Below are 18829 nucleotides of genomic sequence, written 5' to 3' on the forward strand. Positions count from 1 at the left end.
TCTTTGCTGATCCTCCCCTGTGGCATGCTTCTCCAGCCCCGCTCCCCATCCTCTACCCACAGGAAACCCTCCTCACCATCTCTATGACCCACCCCTGACTCCCCAGACTATTTCTCCTACCCATGCACCCCCATAACTCTGCTCACCCCTCTCTTCCAACACAGCCTTCTCTGTTACAGGAAGCTGTGGTTTCCTGCCTCAGAAGAAACATTCCTTGAAGTCAACACCTCTCTTGTCTCTTAGGAAATCCAGAACTCAGTCAGGAAATGATACCAGAGGTGCCCAAAGATGGCGGTGGGGGGAAGGTGCCTTTGAGAGTAGCAAATGGGAGGATGTGGAGGGGGGTCCCCCAAATACAAATCCCAGACTGACTGTTCCCCCAAGAGTGGAAGGATGCATGGGGCATCTGGGGTTCTAGGTTCTAGTCCTCCCCAAAGATTCCTGGGTCCCAAATATGTCTCAGACACAATCACCAGCTGGAGGGATCCTGCAGGGCAAGGGAGGGTCTCAAAGGTAGCCAATGTGGACTGATGGCTCAGAGGTTTCCGACCTATTCTAGACCCCTGTCTGCCTTCGAGGTACCCATACAGGCAAGCAGGTCAAATGCACTGGACAAAATTTTAAAATACTTAACAACCAGCAAGAGGCACCACCGCTGGAACGTGGATCATCAGGAGGTGTGGGAAGACCCAGGAAGGGACCTGGTGGGTGGGGGAGGGAAACTCAAGGCTATTTACTAACTGGTATGGAAATATGTTAATATTTTAACAATAAGCTGTACCAATGTGTCCCAGCTGAATATCTGAATACACAGAGAAGAGATCATTGAAGCCAAAAGAATAAGAATCCAAACCGTGAATCATATGAGCATAATTCTGTGTTGGCTTAGGAATGGATTAGACATTATTTTTTTAATCCCCCAGTGGATGTTATGTTTCCAAGTTGTGTATAAACCTAGAAACCTCCTCGGAGTATATCGTAAGTAAAATGAGAATCGATGACCTTGGGGCCTTGGTTCTCAAGCAGGATTCCATGTTAGAATCACCTGGAAACTTTGAAAATGCCAAGCCCCAGAGGGGGATTTAATGGGGGGTACAGATGGCCTGGGCATCGGGGATTTTACAATTTCCCAGGCGATCCTGATGTGCAGCGGAAGTTGGGAACCACTGACCCAAAGCCATGCTTCTCAAAGTGTGGACCCTGGACCACCAGAAGCAGCATCCTGGTGAGCTTTTGAGAAATACAGATTCTCAGGCCCCACTCCAGGCTGCCAAATGAGAAACTCTGGTGAGTCCAGTGATATCCATGCTCTAGCAGGGGTGATGATGGGTGCCAAGGCCATGAGGGCTGGCAGAATCAAAAAATCTGCTGCTGATTATCCTGTAGGACAGCCAAAGCCACATGGCCATACCGTCACCAAAAACCTTTCCCCCTGCAAAGAAATCCAAGATTCCACTATGCTGCTAACCTGCGGTGGTCAGCCAGAGTCTAGCACACAGGCCTGACTCAGGACTGGAGATCATGAACATGGATCTGAAGAGAATGGGTCAGCCCATTGGCTGCCCTTGTGGGAACCAGCCAAGCTGGCATGTCAGGTAAAGGCCAGGAAAGAAAACACACAAGAAAGGGTCTGAATTCTGTGACGGAGAAACCCAAGGAGCTCTCCAGCCTGGCTTTATTTGATGAAGCCTCTTTGAAATGGAGCATCTACATTCTAAGAAGGAACAGAAGAGTTCCACAGTGTTCCAGGGGGCTCGCCAACAGACCCAATACACGGGCACCGTGTCAGTTTGTAAAGAATTTCAGTCACACATGTCTGCTGAAAAATCCCACATACTCGTGTTACTCCTTCAGATGCTTCCCCATTTGGGGAGGCATTTGGGGACAGCTGTGAACATTTAAATGACTGAAAGAAGGTCCCAGCCCTTCTCTGGCCTTGGAGGAAAAGGCCTCCCGATTTTTGGAAATGAACCCAATGGAGCCAGAAGGTCATTTCTGAGCTGTGTGACTTTGGGAAAGTTTCTTAACCACTCTAGGCTCTAGTTTCCTGATTTAAAAAGAAGGAAAGGGTAATTAAAGAACTCACTAAGGTTTTCTTAAAGTTAAAGGAAAGTATCAGAATGCCTATTACAAGGATGCCCATTGCATCTGCTTAATAAATAACAAAATTTGTTAATAAATAACAAAAATAAATAGATACCCCAATGTCTTCAAGCAGCATATGAGATTGAAATGAGTTCGTGGCTAAGAGATGAAAATCTAACCTCAAAATCTGGGATGCAAGCTACTATAAAGGGCCAGAGAGTGAATGCTTTCAGCTTTGGGGTTCATGTGGTCGTACAGTCTCTGCAGCAATGACTCAGCTCTGCCTTTGGAATGTGAGAGAAGCCACAGAACGTGTGTAAATGAATGACCATGTACCAATAAAACTTTACTTACAGAAAGAAGTGGTGCGCCATATCTGGCCTGAGAGATGGAGTAGCTTGCTGACTCCTGCTGCAAACCATAGAGAGAGGTTAGTGGGGACAAAGAGAAGATACTTGATGTGGTTCTTTTTGGAGAGATGATGATGCCAAAGCCCTTTAGCCCAGGGCCAGGCCCACGGTGATTGTGGGATAAATGAAGACTGGTCTCTGTGTACTCCCTGGGTGATGTGTACAGTCGCTTGTCTGCATGTCTGCCTCCTCCATCAGGTAAAACCCCCTGGGTACATCACACAGGACTTGGAATTAAAAGATGCCCTGGATTGAGAACTGAAGAGAAAAAGATGTTCACTGGCTCGAAGAGATTGCAGATCTCAAAGCCAGAGACAAAGAGAGGTCATCACTATAGATGTTCAGGTTCCCAGGGATCAATTTACTCAACAAATACGGGTACCTTCTATGCAATGGGGGCACTGCAGTGGATAAGGAAGACAAAAGTCCTGCCTTCATGTCACTGGCAGTCCAGTTTAGATGGAAACACCCAATGGCGGGCAATGAACAGACTGATGTGATCCACAGTGTGGGCCTGTGCTGAGACATCTGTGCTGAGATTGGAATGCAAGAAGGAGGCAGCCATGCCAAGGACATTCCAGACAGAAGCAACAGCAAGTGGAAAGGCCCTGAGGTACAAACACTACTTGAAAATGCCAGGAATAGAAGATAGGCCAGTGAGACTAGACTGAAGGGAGAAGAGTCATGGTGGAAGTTTATTCAAAGATGAAACCGATGGTTCCCCTCCCTGGAGCAGGGGGCATGAGAAGTAGGGGGAAGAAGTGCAGACAATCTGGAGAGCACAGGTGCAGACACTATTGAGAGAACCTTGGGGTGTCAAAAGGACAGACTTCTAGAGGGTTGGAAGCAGGAAAGAAGACTGGAATCGACCATAGACAAGAAGGTAACTCTGAGGGTCATTTGTTCACAAGCTGCTTGGGCTCCAAAAATGAGCATGGAAAACCTGGTAGATCATAGATCATAAAGGATGGGGAGGGCAAAGTGGGGGAGGGGGACAGCACCATGGAGCAGGGATGCTCCCCAGGCCCTCCATGGCTAACTACAGCCAAAGCTGCTATTGCTTCAGAGGACAAAAAGAGGGTCTTACTGCACTAAAAACCAGCCAGCCGCACTGAAAAAGAAACTCCCTGGGACCAGACCTATATTTTTTTAAATATCAAGTAGGCTAGAACTGTCCAGCTGCCTCCCTTAAAAAGAAGGAAAAAAAAAAATGCTCCGTTTTTCCAGGCAGGTCTATAAAGGTCAAATTTGGTTTAATTGTGATGTCTAAACAACCTGCTATTGTTTTGTTTTGTTTTGTTTTGTTTTAACTATTAAACTGTGGCCTCTGAGTGCTTAACTGTTTACCCTTCCTGGGACTATAGCAAACTGGTATCAAGGCTCACTGCGTGCCTGCATTGTTTTAAACTCTTTTAAACGTCATATAATGATACATTAAATTTCATCTTTGTAGGAATTCCAGAAACAAGCGTGATTATCCCCATTTTACAGATGAAGAAATTGAGACACAGGGAGAAGAATGACCCTCCTCTCGAGTGACAGAGTCGGTGAGGGCAGAGCTAGGATGTGGACTCTTGCCATCTGGCTCCCAGTCCAGGTAGCCAACCACACCCCAGCCCAAGGCCAGATGGGCTCCACACTTGACCCCAGGACCCACCTGAAGCCCTCAGCCCTCTGGGAACCCTTCAAACCCCAAGATCCCTTCCCCCCATTCATCTTTACCAGCCCCTTTCTGCAAGAAAAAAGACACTGCCATATATGTAATGATGAAGTATCACATGATGAAAATTGGATTCACGCTTTGGGGCTTCCTTCCATTTCTTAGAACACTGAGAAGGGGGGTGCCGGGGTGGCTCAGTCGTTAAGTGTCTGCCTTTAGCTCAGGTCATGATCCCAGGATCCTGGGATTAAGCCCTGCATCAGCCTGCTTCTCCTTCTCCCATTCCCCCTGCTTATGTTCCCTCTCTGTCAAATAAATAAATAAAATCTTTTTGAAAGGAAGGAAGGAAAGAAAGAAAGAAAAGAAAATAAAAGAAAATAAAAGAAAAGAAAAGAAAAGAAAAGAAAAGAAAAGAAAAGAAAAGAAAAGAAAAGAACACCGAGAAGGAAGAATGAGCCCGGGAGATGAGTACCTGGGAAGGTGAGCGGACCGCCTCCCACTCTGGGCTGCTCGCTTACGCTCTGCTTGGGAACCACAGCGCCACCTGGTGGCTAGTCGTGGCATCAGCAAACGAGCGGGGTGACTGTCTGGGAGAACCCAGCTCCCCTGGCCTATCGCCCAGGCCACCACCAAGGCCGACTGTTCCAGCCCAGGGGCCCACAGACTCCTGAAAATGGCCTATTTTCAGCTTTGCAGCCCAGAGTGTTACAGACTCGACTCCACCCCTGTGATGCTGAAGTAGCCTCAGGACCACAGGTGTGTAAACCAACCAAGGTGCATTCCAAAAAAAACTTAACACACGCTGAATTTTGAATTTCATACAATTTCACATATCAAGAAATGTTACTCTTCTTTTGAATTTTTTTCAACCCTTTAAACATATGAAAACCTTTCATAGCCCTTGGGCCATACAATAAGTGTCTGGTCAGATTGGGCTCCCTCACTGTGAGCTAGGCACCCGGCAAAGAACACGCCAGGCAAAAATTCTTGCCCTCGGGGAGCTAGTGGAGAAAATACAAATAATCAACAAGATAAAAAGCCAAAGGTGTGGGACGCCTGGGTGGCTCAGTTGGTTAAGCAGCTGCCTTCGGCTCAGGTCATGATCCCAGCGTCCTGGGATCGAGTCCCACATCGGGCTCCTTGCTCAGCAGGGAGCCTGCTTCTCCCTCTGCCTCTGCCTGCCATTCTGTCTGCCTGTGCTCGCTCTCTCCCCCCCTCTCTCTCTGATAAATAAATAAAAAATCTTAAAAAATAAAATAAAAAAAAAAGCCAAAGGTGTAATAACTATGAGCTGGTTATCAGTGCTCATCAGAAAAATAAAGTAAGTCGGAAGGAGGAGGTACATATAGAGGCTGAATTTTAAACAGGGTGGTGAGGAAAAACTCGCTGAGGAGGTAACCTTTAAGTAAATGCTAGAAGGAGGTAAGGAAGGAGCCATATGGGTGTGGGAGGAAAAGCTATTCCAATCAGAGGGAACAGCCAGTGCAAAGGTCCTGAGACAGGCCTGCCCTGATGTGTTTGAGGAATAGTGAAGAGGTCCCGGTGGCTGAAGCAGGGTGAGTGAGGAGGAGGGTAGGAAGGGGTGACAGCAGGGACGTGACAGGCAGATCACACAGGACCATGATGGCCTTAGGGAGGACTTCGGTTTTGACCCAAGTGAGTTATGAGCCGCAGAAAACCCAGATCCATCTTAGCAACCCTTGAGGTCACATGTGGGTTAAACATGCCACCTTGGGGTCCAGTGGCACTAGTCATTTTATCAACAGTCTCCTATAATCCTAAATAATCCTAATTTGTCCGCCAAAAGCCCTGGAACTAGCTTATTGTGTACTGAAGATGAAAGAGATGGGGGCAAGGGTGGAGAGTAAATGAGAAAATGGATTCACTAGAAGAACTGGCGTTGGGGTGTCTGGGTGGCTCAGTGGGTTAAAGCCTCTGCCTTTGGCTCAGGTCACGATCCCAAGGTCCTGGGATCGAGCCCACATCAGGCTTTCTGTTCAGCAGGGAGCTTCCTCCTCCCTCTCTCTCTCTGCCTACCTCTCTGCCTACTTGTGATCTCTGTCTGTCAAATAAATAAATAAAATCTTTTTTTAAAAAAAAAAGAAGAATTAGAAGAACTGGAGTTGCCTTCTTCCTCACCTGGCACGTCCCCTCATCTCAGCTCAGGCTCCAGGGACCAGGACGATGCAGGTTGCCCACCCCAGCCCCAGCAGGATGGCTGAGCCTGAATCCCGACGTCCTAGAAACAGCCAGTTCTGGCCTAAGAGCCCAGATCCTGTCACCCTGTCCCGACAGGCCCCAGATGCCTCAGTAACCCTGGGGACCTGCTTGCCCATTTGCATAAGGGGCGACCTAATGGCACAGTAATACCACCAACAACTCAAGGCTTCACGAGCTTGCTGTGTGCCCGGGATGAGTTGCGGAGCACAGAAACGCTGGAAAATCATGCCACTCTGCACCTTCTATTTAGAACAGTGGTGATGTGGATTAAATGAGTTAATGTATAGAAAGCACTTGGGGCCATGCCCTGCAGATAGTAAGTGCTCCACAGACACTGGTTATGGTCGCTATCCTCACAGCATAATAAGTATCATTCCCAGTTTTCATTGCAGTTTGTTGGGCTCTCCTCTCCTTGCCCCCCATTCTCCCACCCGGGCCCTCTGTTCTTTGACAATGACCATGACAGTGGTGATGACTCAGAACCTAGCTGTTGAGACCATCCTCCTGCCTCACGTGGGAGCCTGTTAAAAAGAAATGGAGAGTCCCAGGGCACCCTCTGCAGCCCTGCTGGATGGGAACCTGCATCTCAGGAGGCCCTATAGGGGTTCGCTGGCACAGGATGAGATCTGGCCTGGAAATGCTCCCCAGGGAGACCCTCTTCCTCGCTCTTCTTGCTGGTCACCATTTGTTTCCTGTTGGGTTTTCCTGCAGGTGGACAGCATCATTATGGCCAGAGCAGACTGTTGACTGATGGGTCCCCAAGATCCCCCACGGAGCTGAGCACAGAGAGGGTGTCCTAAATATTGGTAAAAGAAAGAAGTAGGGACACCTGAGTGGTTCAGTCCATTAAGTGTCTGCTTTGGCTCATGATCTCAGGGTCCGAGGATCGAGCCTTGTAACAGGCTCCCTGCTCAGTAGAGAGTTTCCTTCTCCCTCTGCCCCTCCCTGTGCTCATGCTTTCTCTCTAATAAATAATACAAAATATTTTTAAAAGATATAATGACTGAATGCAACACACAGACCTTCCTGATGCAAAGAAATTGGCTGTAAAAAGACAAGTGGAGGTATTTAAATGAGGAGTGGAAATTAGGTGATATTTTTAAAAGTCACTGTTAATTCTGCCAATGGGATATGAGTATGAGAATGTCTGTGTGGTTTAGGGATGTCATCTGAAGCTTGTGAAATCATATAAGGTCGGGGATTGGCTTTAAAATAGCTCAGAGAATAAGAAAGACAAAAATGGATTTATGATGTAAGTCTGGCAAAATTCTGATACTTATTAAATTTGGGTGATGAGTACATGGGGTTCACTGTTCTATTTAGCGTGTTTGAACATGTTCAGAAGTAAGAACTCTGACAAACACAGTATTCAAAAGGTGAAAGTAAACTTCAAGAGCAGGGGAGCTTTTGTACAATTAAATTCCAAAAATTAAAACCTCTTAAAAAGGGGCGCCTGGGTGGCTCAGTGGGTTAAGCCTCTGCCTTCGGCTCAGGTCATGATCCCAGGGTCCTGGAATCAAGCCCCGCATCAGGTTCTCTGTTCAGCAGGGAGCCTGTGTGCCCTCCTCTCTCTCTGCCTGCCTCTCTGCCTACTTGTGATCTCTTTCAAATAAATAAATTAAAATCTTAAAAATAAATAAAATTACAAAAAAAAACCTCTTAAAAATAATGTCTCCCTTGGGGCGCCTGGGTGGCTCAGTGGGTTAAAGCCTCTGCCTTCGGCTCAGGTCATGATCCCAGAGTCCTGGGATCGAGCCCCACATCGGGCTCTCTGCTCGGCAGAGAGCCTGCTTCCTCCTCTCTCTCTGCCTGCCTCTCTGCCTACTTGTGATCTGTCTGTCAAATAAATAAATAAACAAAAATCTTAAAAAAAAAAAAATGTCTCCCATTGGTGTGTCATTCTTTTGACATTTCTATTTTATGTACATAATTGTATAGGGCATATGATAAATATAGCAGGATACTTACATAATTGACAAATAAATGAAAACATATATGTTATGATGTGCTGAAAGCATGTCTGTTTTACTGGTGGGGTAGGAGTTCAGTTTGGAGCTCGTGGCTATAAAGATTGCGAATCTTCATATGGTCCTAGAAAGCAACAGCAATGGGAGATTGAGGCACGAGTTGGCCATTCAAGGAGGTCGTGGTGGAAGTGACAGGGTAATCAATGTCTCCTGATCTGAAGACCCCTCCTTCCGCTGCTTCTCTCTTTCTCCCTGATACAAATGACTTTCTTTCTGAGTGATTTGAAAGTAAATCTCCACCACTTCCATTTTGGCCAATAGGTAAGAGTTTGGGTTCTGGGGGCATCTAGGGGACTCAGTTGGTTAAACGTCTGCCTTCAGCACAGATCATGGTCTCCGGGTCCTGGGATCAAACCCTGCATCTGGCTTCCTGTTCCGTGAGGAGTCTGCTTTCCCCTCTCCCTTTGCCCCCCCCTTCCCCACTTGTGCTCTCTCTCCCTCTCTCCTCTCTCAAATAGATAAATAAAAGGTTAAAAAAAAAAAAAAAACTTGAGTTTTAGAGGCCAACAACCCTAGGGTCCGAACCCTGGGTCTGCACTTTCTAGCTGGGAGGCCCCCAGCACATAACTTTACTTCTCCCAGCTTCTTGGTTCTCACCCATGAATTAGGCAATCCACTACGTGGCAGAACAGGAGGAGGCAACAAATCATAGAATGTCTGTCAAGCAGTAGGTGCCTGATAAACATTAGCTGCCATTATTATTATAAGTTATAATGATCATGTTCCTTGGCCAACAGGGACTGTTTTTTTTTTTTAACTTCTTTAATTCACTGACACTTTTCCTTTCTCTAAAAGTGTCTTTTCAGCGGTCTGCAGAAATAACTCACTTTAAACCCTTAAAGCAGCCTCCCTGGTTCTGGGAGAATGAATCAAATTTCTTTTCAAAAGGAAAATAAAAGGAAATGGGAGAATGGAAATAAACAGAGACTCAGGAGGGAAGATACAGGATAGAAGAGGCAAGTTCTGGAGAGGGAATGAGAGAAGATGGGTGTTGGACATCACAGCTGCAGACATTAAATGCACCCTAGTTATTTAAGGAAGGGTGGACGGACAGATAGCCAGATGGAAAGACGGATGGGTAGGTGGGTGGATGGATAGAAATAGGACAGGTGAATGGATGGATGGATGGATGGATGGATGGATAGAAGGATAGGAGGGTGGGTAGGAGGCTAGATAGGTGAGTGGGGAGGAGAAAATCAGAAGGAACACACTGTGGGAAAATAAAGCTTTCTACATGATGCCCCAGTATGCCACCAGATGTCAGCCTAACCTCAGGAAACTGCCTCAGAGGCCAACTTACACCCCCTTTCTATGAGTTTTCATCGCACTCTCTATTTACACATCCCTCACCAACACATCCCCAAACCCAACTGGCATTTATAACGCAGCTCTTCCTCCCAGCAGACAAAAACTCCAGGGAAGGCTGGTGGAGAGCCCTGTGTGGCGCTGGAGACCGTGTTGCTAATTTCCCAGAGGTCAGACAGGATGGAGCCCAGAGAGGGTGGGAGGCGGGATTTCAGGGTCCCCAGGAGTGATTAGCTCCAGGCCAGCCTCCGTTCCAGTCGCCCTGAAACTGTATTCAGAATCCTACCTTCTTAAGGTCTGTCTGTCCAGGAGTCCACCCCAGTTCTGAGCCTTTGCCAAAGAAGCTCTTGAGAAGAAGAAAAAGGAAAAAAACACCAGCTTTCCTTCTGTACCTGGGACTGAAAGGTTCACACCCACTGCTTCGATGTCCTCCTAGAAAGAGCGATTTCACGGTGAGGGTAAGAACCCAGGGAGGCCACTTGCCCAAGATCACAGGAACAGAGCCGGCTCAATGCCCACCCTTCCTCCCTAAGGCGACTCCTAGGAGAAGATCCGCTTTCGGGGTCACTGGCAAAGAGGGAGAGGGCCCAGGACGGGAGTCCCCAGAGCCAGCACATTTCCCCAGCCCCCCTCTCTGCGGCACTATAAACTTCATCTCCAGCCTGCAAACCCTCGGGTTTGGTCTCAGCGCTTGAGATTGGAATGCGACTCCCGCTCCCCACCCCTCCCACTCCCTGAAAACAGCATTTCTCAGCCGGTTTCAGGAATGCCTCCCATCGTTACTACTGGCCATCCCGTCCGAGGGGACCGCCGCAGACCCCGGCGCAGGGACCTCCGCGGACGGCCTGGGGCGCCTACCCCAACACCTGTGTTGCTGCGCGCTGGGCTGCGCAGGGGTTCGCAAGGGCTTACGGCAGTCCCTGGGGGGTGCTGCCCCCCGCCCGTGTCCCAGCCCGTCTGCCCCGCGTACTCACTCCCATTCTTTCCTTCTGGCCTGGGGGGTGCTGTGGACTTTGTGCGCCTGGTGGGCCAAGATGACATCCCGGTGGTCCACGACACCGCCCCGCCGCTTCAGAGGGGGGCCCTGGAAGCCGCCGCTCATCCAGGGGCCCCGCGCGTCCTGTGGGGCTCTGGCCGTGCGGTCCACACCCGGGGGCCCCGAGCCGCCGTCGTGCAGAGCGTCATAACTGCGCGGGGAGAACATGGGGTCCGGGACCCGGGAGGCCTTCCACATCCATGGACCTCGCTCAGAACTCGCAGGGTCTTCGGCCTCCAGCACAGCGCGCAGCTAGAGGAGAGAGCAGAGGGCGGGCGGAGGGTTAGCGCGGCACGCAGTGCACGGGGACAGAAGGGAAGGGAGCCCGGGGGTGGCCACTCAGTGAGCGGCCCCCGGGCCGGCTGAGCGGAGTTTAGTATTTCCTTGGCAACTCGGGCGGGAAGCCGGTTCTCGGGAGCTGCCCGGCAACCGCCGCACCCTGATGGAGGGACACACCACAGAGGGCGGAACGGTGGATGGCTGGGCCCCTCAGTGTTCCCCTCTGGAAAATGGGTCATCGGGACCCTGTTTGTTCACGGCTCTCCAGTTCCCGGGCCTGTGAGCGTCACAGAGTGACTTAGAAAACCTAAAGGGCGAAGTCAAGGGTCGGCTTTAAAATCCACGTGGGACGACTAGAGCGTATCATGCTTAGCGAAATAAGTCAATCGGAGAAAGACAACTATCATATGATCTCCCTGATATGAGGAAGTGGAGATGCAACATGGGGAGTTAAGGGGGTAGGAGAAGAATGAATGAAGCAAGATGGGATTGAGAGGGAGACAAACCATAAGTGACTCTTAATCTCACAAAACAAACTGAGGGCTGTTGGGGGGAGGGGGTATGGGACAGGGAGGTGGGCTTATGGACATTGGGGAAGGTATGTGCTATGGTGCGTGCTGTGAAGTATGTAAACCTGGCGATTCACAGACCTGTACCCCTGGGGATAAAAATACATTATATGTTTATAATAAATAAATAAATAAATAAATAAATAAAATCCACGTGGGGCGTGGCTGTCTATCTGGTGTGCCCACTCTTTGTCACCTGGCTGGGTTTTTGAAAAAAGGAACAGGATTCCCAACACTCACACATATAGCAGGTGGCTACTGAGCACCAGAGAGCACTTGGAGGAACTCAGAGTCCCTAGATCTTTGTCTCCATTTTTCACTCACTTATTCACTCAACAAACGCTAGGGAGGCAGCCTCTGTCGAAGAGCCCTTGCTGGGAGCTGGGGACACAGCCCAGAATGAGACAAATATCCTCCTGTCGTGGAACAGACGTTCTACTGGGGGGCAGATGTATGCTGAATTTTTTTTTTAATTTTTTATTTTTTATAAACATATATTTTTTATATACATATATTTTTATCCCCAGGTCTGTGAATCACTGGGTTTACACACTTCACAGCACTCACCAAATCACATACCCTCCCCAATGTCCATAATCCCACCCCCTTCTCCCCAACCCCCTCTCCCCGGCAACCCTCAGTTTGTTTTGTGAGATTAAGAGTCACTTATGGTTTGTCTCCCTCCCAATCCCATCTTGTTTCATTTATTCTTCTACCCACTTTTTAAAAAGTACATTATGTAGAGATTAGGGGCTCAAAGTATGGTGGTAATTAATCAGGAAAGGTGTGTTTGTTTGCAGGAGATGTCATAATAGAGTATCACAGAGTGGGTGGCTTAAGGAACAGAAATTTACTTCCCCACAATTCTGGAGGCTTGCAAGTCCAAGATCAAGGTGTTGGCAGCACTGATTTCTTTGGAGCCCTCTCTTTGGCTTGTAGGTGGCTGTCTTCTCCTTGTGCCTCCACATGGTCTCTCTTCAGTGTATGTCTCTGTCTTAACCTCTTCTTACAAGGACACCAGTCACACTTGATTACAGCCCACCTGTATGACCTCATTTTATTCTAATTACTTCTCTAAAGGTTCTCTTTCCAAATACGGCCACATTCTGAGGTATTGGGGGGTTGGTGTTCCAATATAAGAATGGGGGACCTAATTGAGTCCATAATAAAGGAAGTGTTGGGTGAGCTGGTTATTGTACTAAATAGGAGGTCTGAGATGGCCCACTGAGGGAAAGACATGTGAGCAGAGGTCATAAGAAAGTCATGCAGGAGTCATGTGTGTATCTGAAGGGAGGAGTTTTCTAGGTAGAAAGAAGAGCAGGTGCAAAGGTCCTGTGACTTGCTCAAGGAGCAATGCAGAGGCCCTAGCAGTTGTTAGGGATTGAGGAGAGGGTAGAAGGGAGGAGGGTGGGGATGCAATGGGGCAGAGCTTATGGGACCTTGGGGACCATGGGGGTGACTCTACTTGCTTCCTCCTGGAGTGAGACAGTCCATGACTTTTGGAATGCCCACCTCACCCAGCATCATATTTTCAACCTCGGACTTATTTGTGCCACTTGAAAAGTCCCCACCACTAGCCACTCTGCATCTGACTAAGAAAAGCAAACCCACTGGAAGGCTAGCATGAATGAAATAGAGTTAGGAGGCTGAATCTCATGCACAAATGTAGTATAAGTCACCTTAACACCCAGAGGTGTAAGGAGATGGGTTCAGGCCACCTCTGGATTGCCAAAATAAACAGATAAATAAAATAGGTGTGGGGATGGAAGCTTATCTCCCCCAACCCCCAATTATCTCCTCTCATCCTGCTGGAAGCATCCAAAGTGCTCTCCTAGCCCCTCCTAAGCAGATCAGTTCATTATCAGTTTAATGACAAGAGTTTTTTCCAAATCTTTCAAATGGTGGAGTTTAATAGATCTATCCTTCACGATGCCTTTACACTCCAATTTACTCTCATGAAACCTTACTCTAAAACATGTGCAATTGTGTATTTCTAAAGTCTTTGTGTTTTTCTGCGTACATTTTCTTTGTGTGGAAAACAAATTCTGTTATTCCTTTTATAAGCACACTCACGGAAGGCATTTTCCTTCCCATTTTACAGAAATAAAGCTGAGGACAGAAGGTAGATTCACGTGCCTTGCTATCAGGTTCCTTTTCTACCTGCAGGGGTTGACCCTTCCTGCCAAAAAAAAAAAAAAAAAAAAAAAAAAATTATTACTGCATCAGTATTTAAAAAAAAAAAAAGAATCTAGCTGACAGTTTGGGTGTGTTGTGTATTACCTATCACTTTGCTAAAACCCTAGAGACCAGGCACAGTTGAAGCACCTTGATGGAGAAAGTTCCGCACATCTACATAAGGTGTATTTATACCCAGGAAGCTGGGAGGAGGAACAGGAAAGATGAGACCTAAGGCATACACTCCAGGTGACATCTGAGACCTCCACCTGCTTGTCCCACAGCCCCAAGCCAGGATGTTCCGTTCCCCACCCTGCCCTACAGCACACACTCCCGGGCTCCCCATTTCGATGTGGGTTTCCCAATTTACCCTGATGCCCAAACCACAAAATGAACGGTCACTCCTGGCTCACTTGCCTCCACTCCCTGCATCAGATGCATTGTGTCCCAACCACTCGCCTCCAAAATATATCCTGAATCTGATCACTTCTGGCCACTGCATGCCCCCCACCACAACACTCATCTGGACTCAGGTAGCTGCCTCTCCCGGGCAGTGGGCTTCCCCATTCCCACTCCCACCTCCCACCCTGCACACTGCTTTGCAGCCAGTGGGTCCTGAAAGTCTGTGGTCAGCACTTCCCCTGTTACAGGACTAAAAGCCACACCCTACAGGGCTGTCCCCTCTCCTTGAACTCATCCCTTTCTCTTCTCCCTTTTGCCCTCTTAGCTCCACCTCTGCCACTGCTGTTCCCTCTTCCTAGAATGCTGTTCCCCGCATCTCCAGCAGGCCATCTCCTTTTTATCATTTGGGGCTCTGATCAAATCCAGGCACTCCCCATCACATCCTCCAACCGGTCTTCCTCATGGCGCGGGTCCCTCTCTGGGACTGGCACTTACGAGCAGCCTTGGATAACATCTGCCTCCCCCAAAGGAAGTCAGCACTGCCAGGGCAAGGATCTTGATCTGCCTTGTTGCTCCTGGGTCCCTGGTGCCTTAAATATTTCTTGCCTGAATGAATGATCTCAGGAATGGGTTTACCCAGGAAAACATCCTGAACCACCTTGCAACTGCCTGGGGTCCGGGACTTCTGAGTAGGAAAGGGATGAAAGAGAAAGAAGTGGGAAAGAAGACGCCAGGTCTGACCCCAGCACATCATCAGCTAACTCGCCGTGTCGTCCCCAGCAAATTACTGAACCCTCCAAGTCTGTTCTCTCCTGCATAACACGGAGATGGTGATAGGTGCCAGAGAGAGCCATCATGAGGGGTCAGCGAGCCAGCCTGTGGGAAGGCAACATCCTGAGCTCTGCACTAGCCCATGAAAAGCACGTGGTCAACACTGGCTTTCCTGTTGATTCTGTGGCAGGCAGAGCCTGGCAGCCGTGGGGATGGGGGACAGCTGCTCCAGCCACACCATCCAGCAGGCTCCGAGGAGCGGTTCCAATGGAGCCCCAGCTGTCCCATGTGTACACACGAGAAATAAACACCTCCCCAGCCAATGGGCACTTCCCAGCCGGGTGTCCGTCCCTGGCACCAGCTGGGCCCCATGGCCAGGTGTGCTGTTCCCTCTCTCTGTTTGCCCAACCACAGCGCAGAGGAAATGGCAAAGCATGTGGGGTTTGCTTCCCTCAGAAGCAGCCAGGTTCCACGAACAGACGGTGCAAAGAGGAGACAATGGGGAAAAGCAAACAGGAGAACATAAGCCACATGAAGCCTGAGGCCACAGAGAGCTCTACTGTTAATGCTTTAAGAACAGAATTCTACAAAGCACCAGGTATCACTGTATTCACCACTTTCCGAATCCAAATTGAAGCCGCACCTGTGGTGGGGGACTGACCCCCCCACTGCCATGCCTGGACCAGCCTGAGTTTCCATGGCAACCGGATGGCGCCTGGAGATGCTGTGATTAATATGGGCTGGTGCCAGAGCTCTGGGGAAGGAGTGGGGAGGGAGGCGACCAGAGGGAAGTCTGGAGGCCTGCTGTGGCCCCCTGCACGTGGACAGGAACATTTACACAGCTGTGCTAGGGACCAGGAGTCACCACCCATGAGCGAAACAAGCACTAATTACTGGTAAAGCAGCTTTAGCTCCCGTGAAAATTAGTGGAAGTATGGCAATGAAGCGAAAAAGCTAAGGAAAACCGTTCTGTAAAACTTCTCAGGCTCGTCCTACACATTGGAAGGACATAGGATTCCCCGGTGCCAGTGGATGTCTTTCCCCCATGTCTGGAAGCAAACGGAACAACTTAAAACAGTCAGGTAGTTGCATTCCTGAATGCATAAAGCTGCCAAAAGTCATAATCATAAAGCTCTATTTATAGTAGCTCCAGGGGCGCCTGGGTGGCTCAGTAGGTTGAGGCCTCTGCCTTCAGCTCAGGTCATGATCCCAGGGTCTTGGGATCGAGCCCCACATCGGGCTCTCTGCTCAGCAGGGAGCCTGCTTCCTCCTCTCTCTGACTGCTTCTCTGCCTACTTGTAATCTCTGTCTGTCAGATAAATAAATAAAATCTTTTTAAAAAAATTATAGTAGCTCCAAACCGGAAGCAACCCAAAGGTCCATCAACAAGAAAAGGGGAAATAAACAACAACATAGCCATCTAAGGGAATACTATGCAACAATGAAAAAGAATGTGCGGGGTGCCTGTGTGGCTCTGTTGGCTAAGGATCCTCCTTCAACTCAGGTCATGATCTCAGGGTCCTGGGATCGAGGCCCAATTCGGGCTCTCTGCTCAGCATGGGGAGCCTGCTTCCCCTCTGCCTCTGCCCTCCCCTTCCCCAGCTCGTACTCTCTCTCAGTCTCTCTCTCAAATAAATAAAAATCCTTTAAAAAAAAAAAAAAAGAATGTGCTAAAGTCAATATGTGGAGGAAACTCACAGACAGGCACAGAGCAGACCCCACTGCATCATTTGATTGTCATGAAGTTCAAAAACAGGCGGAATGAATCTACAGTGATGAGAATCAGAGGAATGCTTTTGACCTTGGGGGTGGGGAGCTATGGACTGGGATGGAACACAAGGGAGCCTGCTGGTGAGACTTCCAGATAAAATACAGAATGCCCAGTTGCATGGGATATACTTACACGAAAAAGCACTTCACTGCTTCTCTGAAATTTGATTTCAACCAGGTGTTCTAAAATTTTTTTATCTGCTTAACCTGGCAAGTCACTGGGTCGGGGGCGGGGGTGGATAGAAGTTCCTTGACTCTTGACCTGGTGGGGACCCAGTATATATGCATGTGTAAAAAATCATTTGAGCATTTTCCTGCATGTTACATCATAAAAATTTTTTAAAGTTGAAAGAAGCATAGGAAATTCATTAAGAAGGATTAGACATGCCCCACCTCTTAACAGCTAAGTTTTGAGTTGGGTAGGAAAAGAGCCAGAGGTCGGGTCTCCCCTCCTAAATACAAGTCCCAGAGGAGGTGAGAAATCTACTCCCTCGTGTAACAGATAAGACTGAGCTTCAGGGGCACCTGGGTGGCTCAGTAGGTTAAAGCCTTTGCCTTCGGCTCAGGTCACCATCCCAGGGTCCTGGGATCAAGCCCTGCATCCGGCTCTCTGCTCAGCGGGGAGCCTGCTTCCCCCAACCTCTCTGCCTGCCTCTCTGCCTACTTGTGATCTCTTGTCTGTCAAATAAATAAATAAAATCTTTAAAGAAAAAAAAGAGACTGAGCTTCAGTGAGGCAGTGAGTTACAGTGGCTTACCCAAGTTCCCAGAGCACAGAGCAGACAGGCCAGGGATAGGGGACCTGGGTTTATGGACCAGGGATATGGGACTCCCAAGACCTTTCTCTGAGGTCCAACCCAGAGTCCGGCCCTGAGCAATTTTCTTGCAAGGCCCACGTCTCCTGAAACATAAACAATCCATGGCAGTCGGGATTTTGCCCCCATGATCTTGAGGCATGGTGCAGAGAAGGAGAGCCATCTGCCGGCCAGGAACACACTCCCAGGGCTATCAGGTGTGTTAGAAGCAAAATTTCATGGTGCTTATTAACCTGCCATCCCTTAGGGGTCTTTTTGTTACAGCAACACACTTGTCTGGCAGCTCGGGCTGCCAGACCAAGTCAGAGATTGAGCGGCTTAAGCAACAGAAATGTATTTCCTCACACTTCTAGAAGCTGGAAGTCTGAGACCAGCACAGTCAGTTCCTGGGGAGAACTCTTCCTTAGCTTGCAGTCGCCACCTTCTTGCTGTGTCGTCCTCACATGGAGGAGACTTTAGAAAGAGCAAGTCTTCCAGGGTTGCTGGAAGGTTGCTGGAAGGACACTAATCCCACCAGGAGAGGCCCCACCCTGGGATCCCGTCTAACTCCCAAAGGCCCCATCTCCAAGGCCATCACACGGGGGGTTAGGGCTTCATCATATGAACCGGGGGGGAGGTGGGGTACACAACTCAGCCCACAACATTCGCTAACTGATACACTACTTGAGAGAAACAATACTGGTTCCATTCAGTGCATGTTTTCCTTGTGCTCTCGAGGCTTTGCATTCAAGAAGAGCACACGCAAGTGTGGAGTCCTGTCCAGAACACCAAAGTGTTCATTAAAAAGAGAGCTGGGGGAGCCTGGGTGGCTCAGTGGGTTAAGCCTCTGCCTTCAGCTCAGGTTATGATCTCAGGGTCCTGAGATAGAGTCCCGCATCGGGCTCTCTGCTCAGCAGGGAGCCTGCTTCCCCCTCTCTCTGCCTGCCTCTCTGCCTACCTATGATCTCTCTCTCTCTCTCTCTGTCAAATAATAGAAAGAAAGAAAGAAAGAGAGAGAAAAAGAGCCAGGAGGGGCGCCTGGGTGACTCAGTCAGTTCAGTGTCTGACTCTTCATTTCTGCTCAGGTCATGATCTCAGAGTCCTGGGATCAAGCCCCCATGCTCAGAGGGGAGTCTGCTTGAAATTCCCTCTCCCTCTTCCTCTGCTCTTTCCCCTGCTCATTCTCTTTCCCTCCCTCTCTCTCTCTCAAATATAAAATCTTTTTTTTTTGAAAGAGGGAGATCGAGCTAAGAAATAACATCTCCATGTGAAATCACCCCCCCCCTTCTCTCTTGTTCTCTCTCGACCTTTCCTCTTTTTCCTCCTC

General features: G+C 48.9%; 1 protein-coding gene across 6 annotated transcripts in view; it reads right to left on the minus strand.

The window, feature by feature from the left end:
- Nucleotides 1-18829, minus strand: part of CACNA1A (calcium voltage-gated channel subunit alpha1 A) — a 286734-nt gene that overhangs the window by 258485 nt on the left and 9420 nt on the right. For all 6 annotated transcript variants that reach the window (XM_059160169.1, XM_059160170.1, XM_059160168.1 and 3 more), the window contains exon 2: nucleotides 10682-10995. In XM_059160169.1, the coding sequence (XP_059016152.1) occupies nucleotides 10682-10941 (260 nt within the window). In that variant the 5' untranslated portion in view covers nucleotides 10942-10995. The remainder of the gene's footprint in view (nucleotides 1-10681; nucleotides 10996-18829) is intronic.

The sequence above is a fragment of the Mustela lutreola genome, chromosome 2 (genome assembly GCF_030435805.1).
Source record: "Mustela lutreola isolate mMusLut2 chromosome 2, mMusLut2.pri, whole genome shotgun sequence".
NCBI lineage: Eukaryota > Metazoa > Chordata > Mammalia > Carnivora > Mustelidae > Mustela > Mustela lutreola.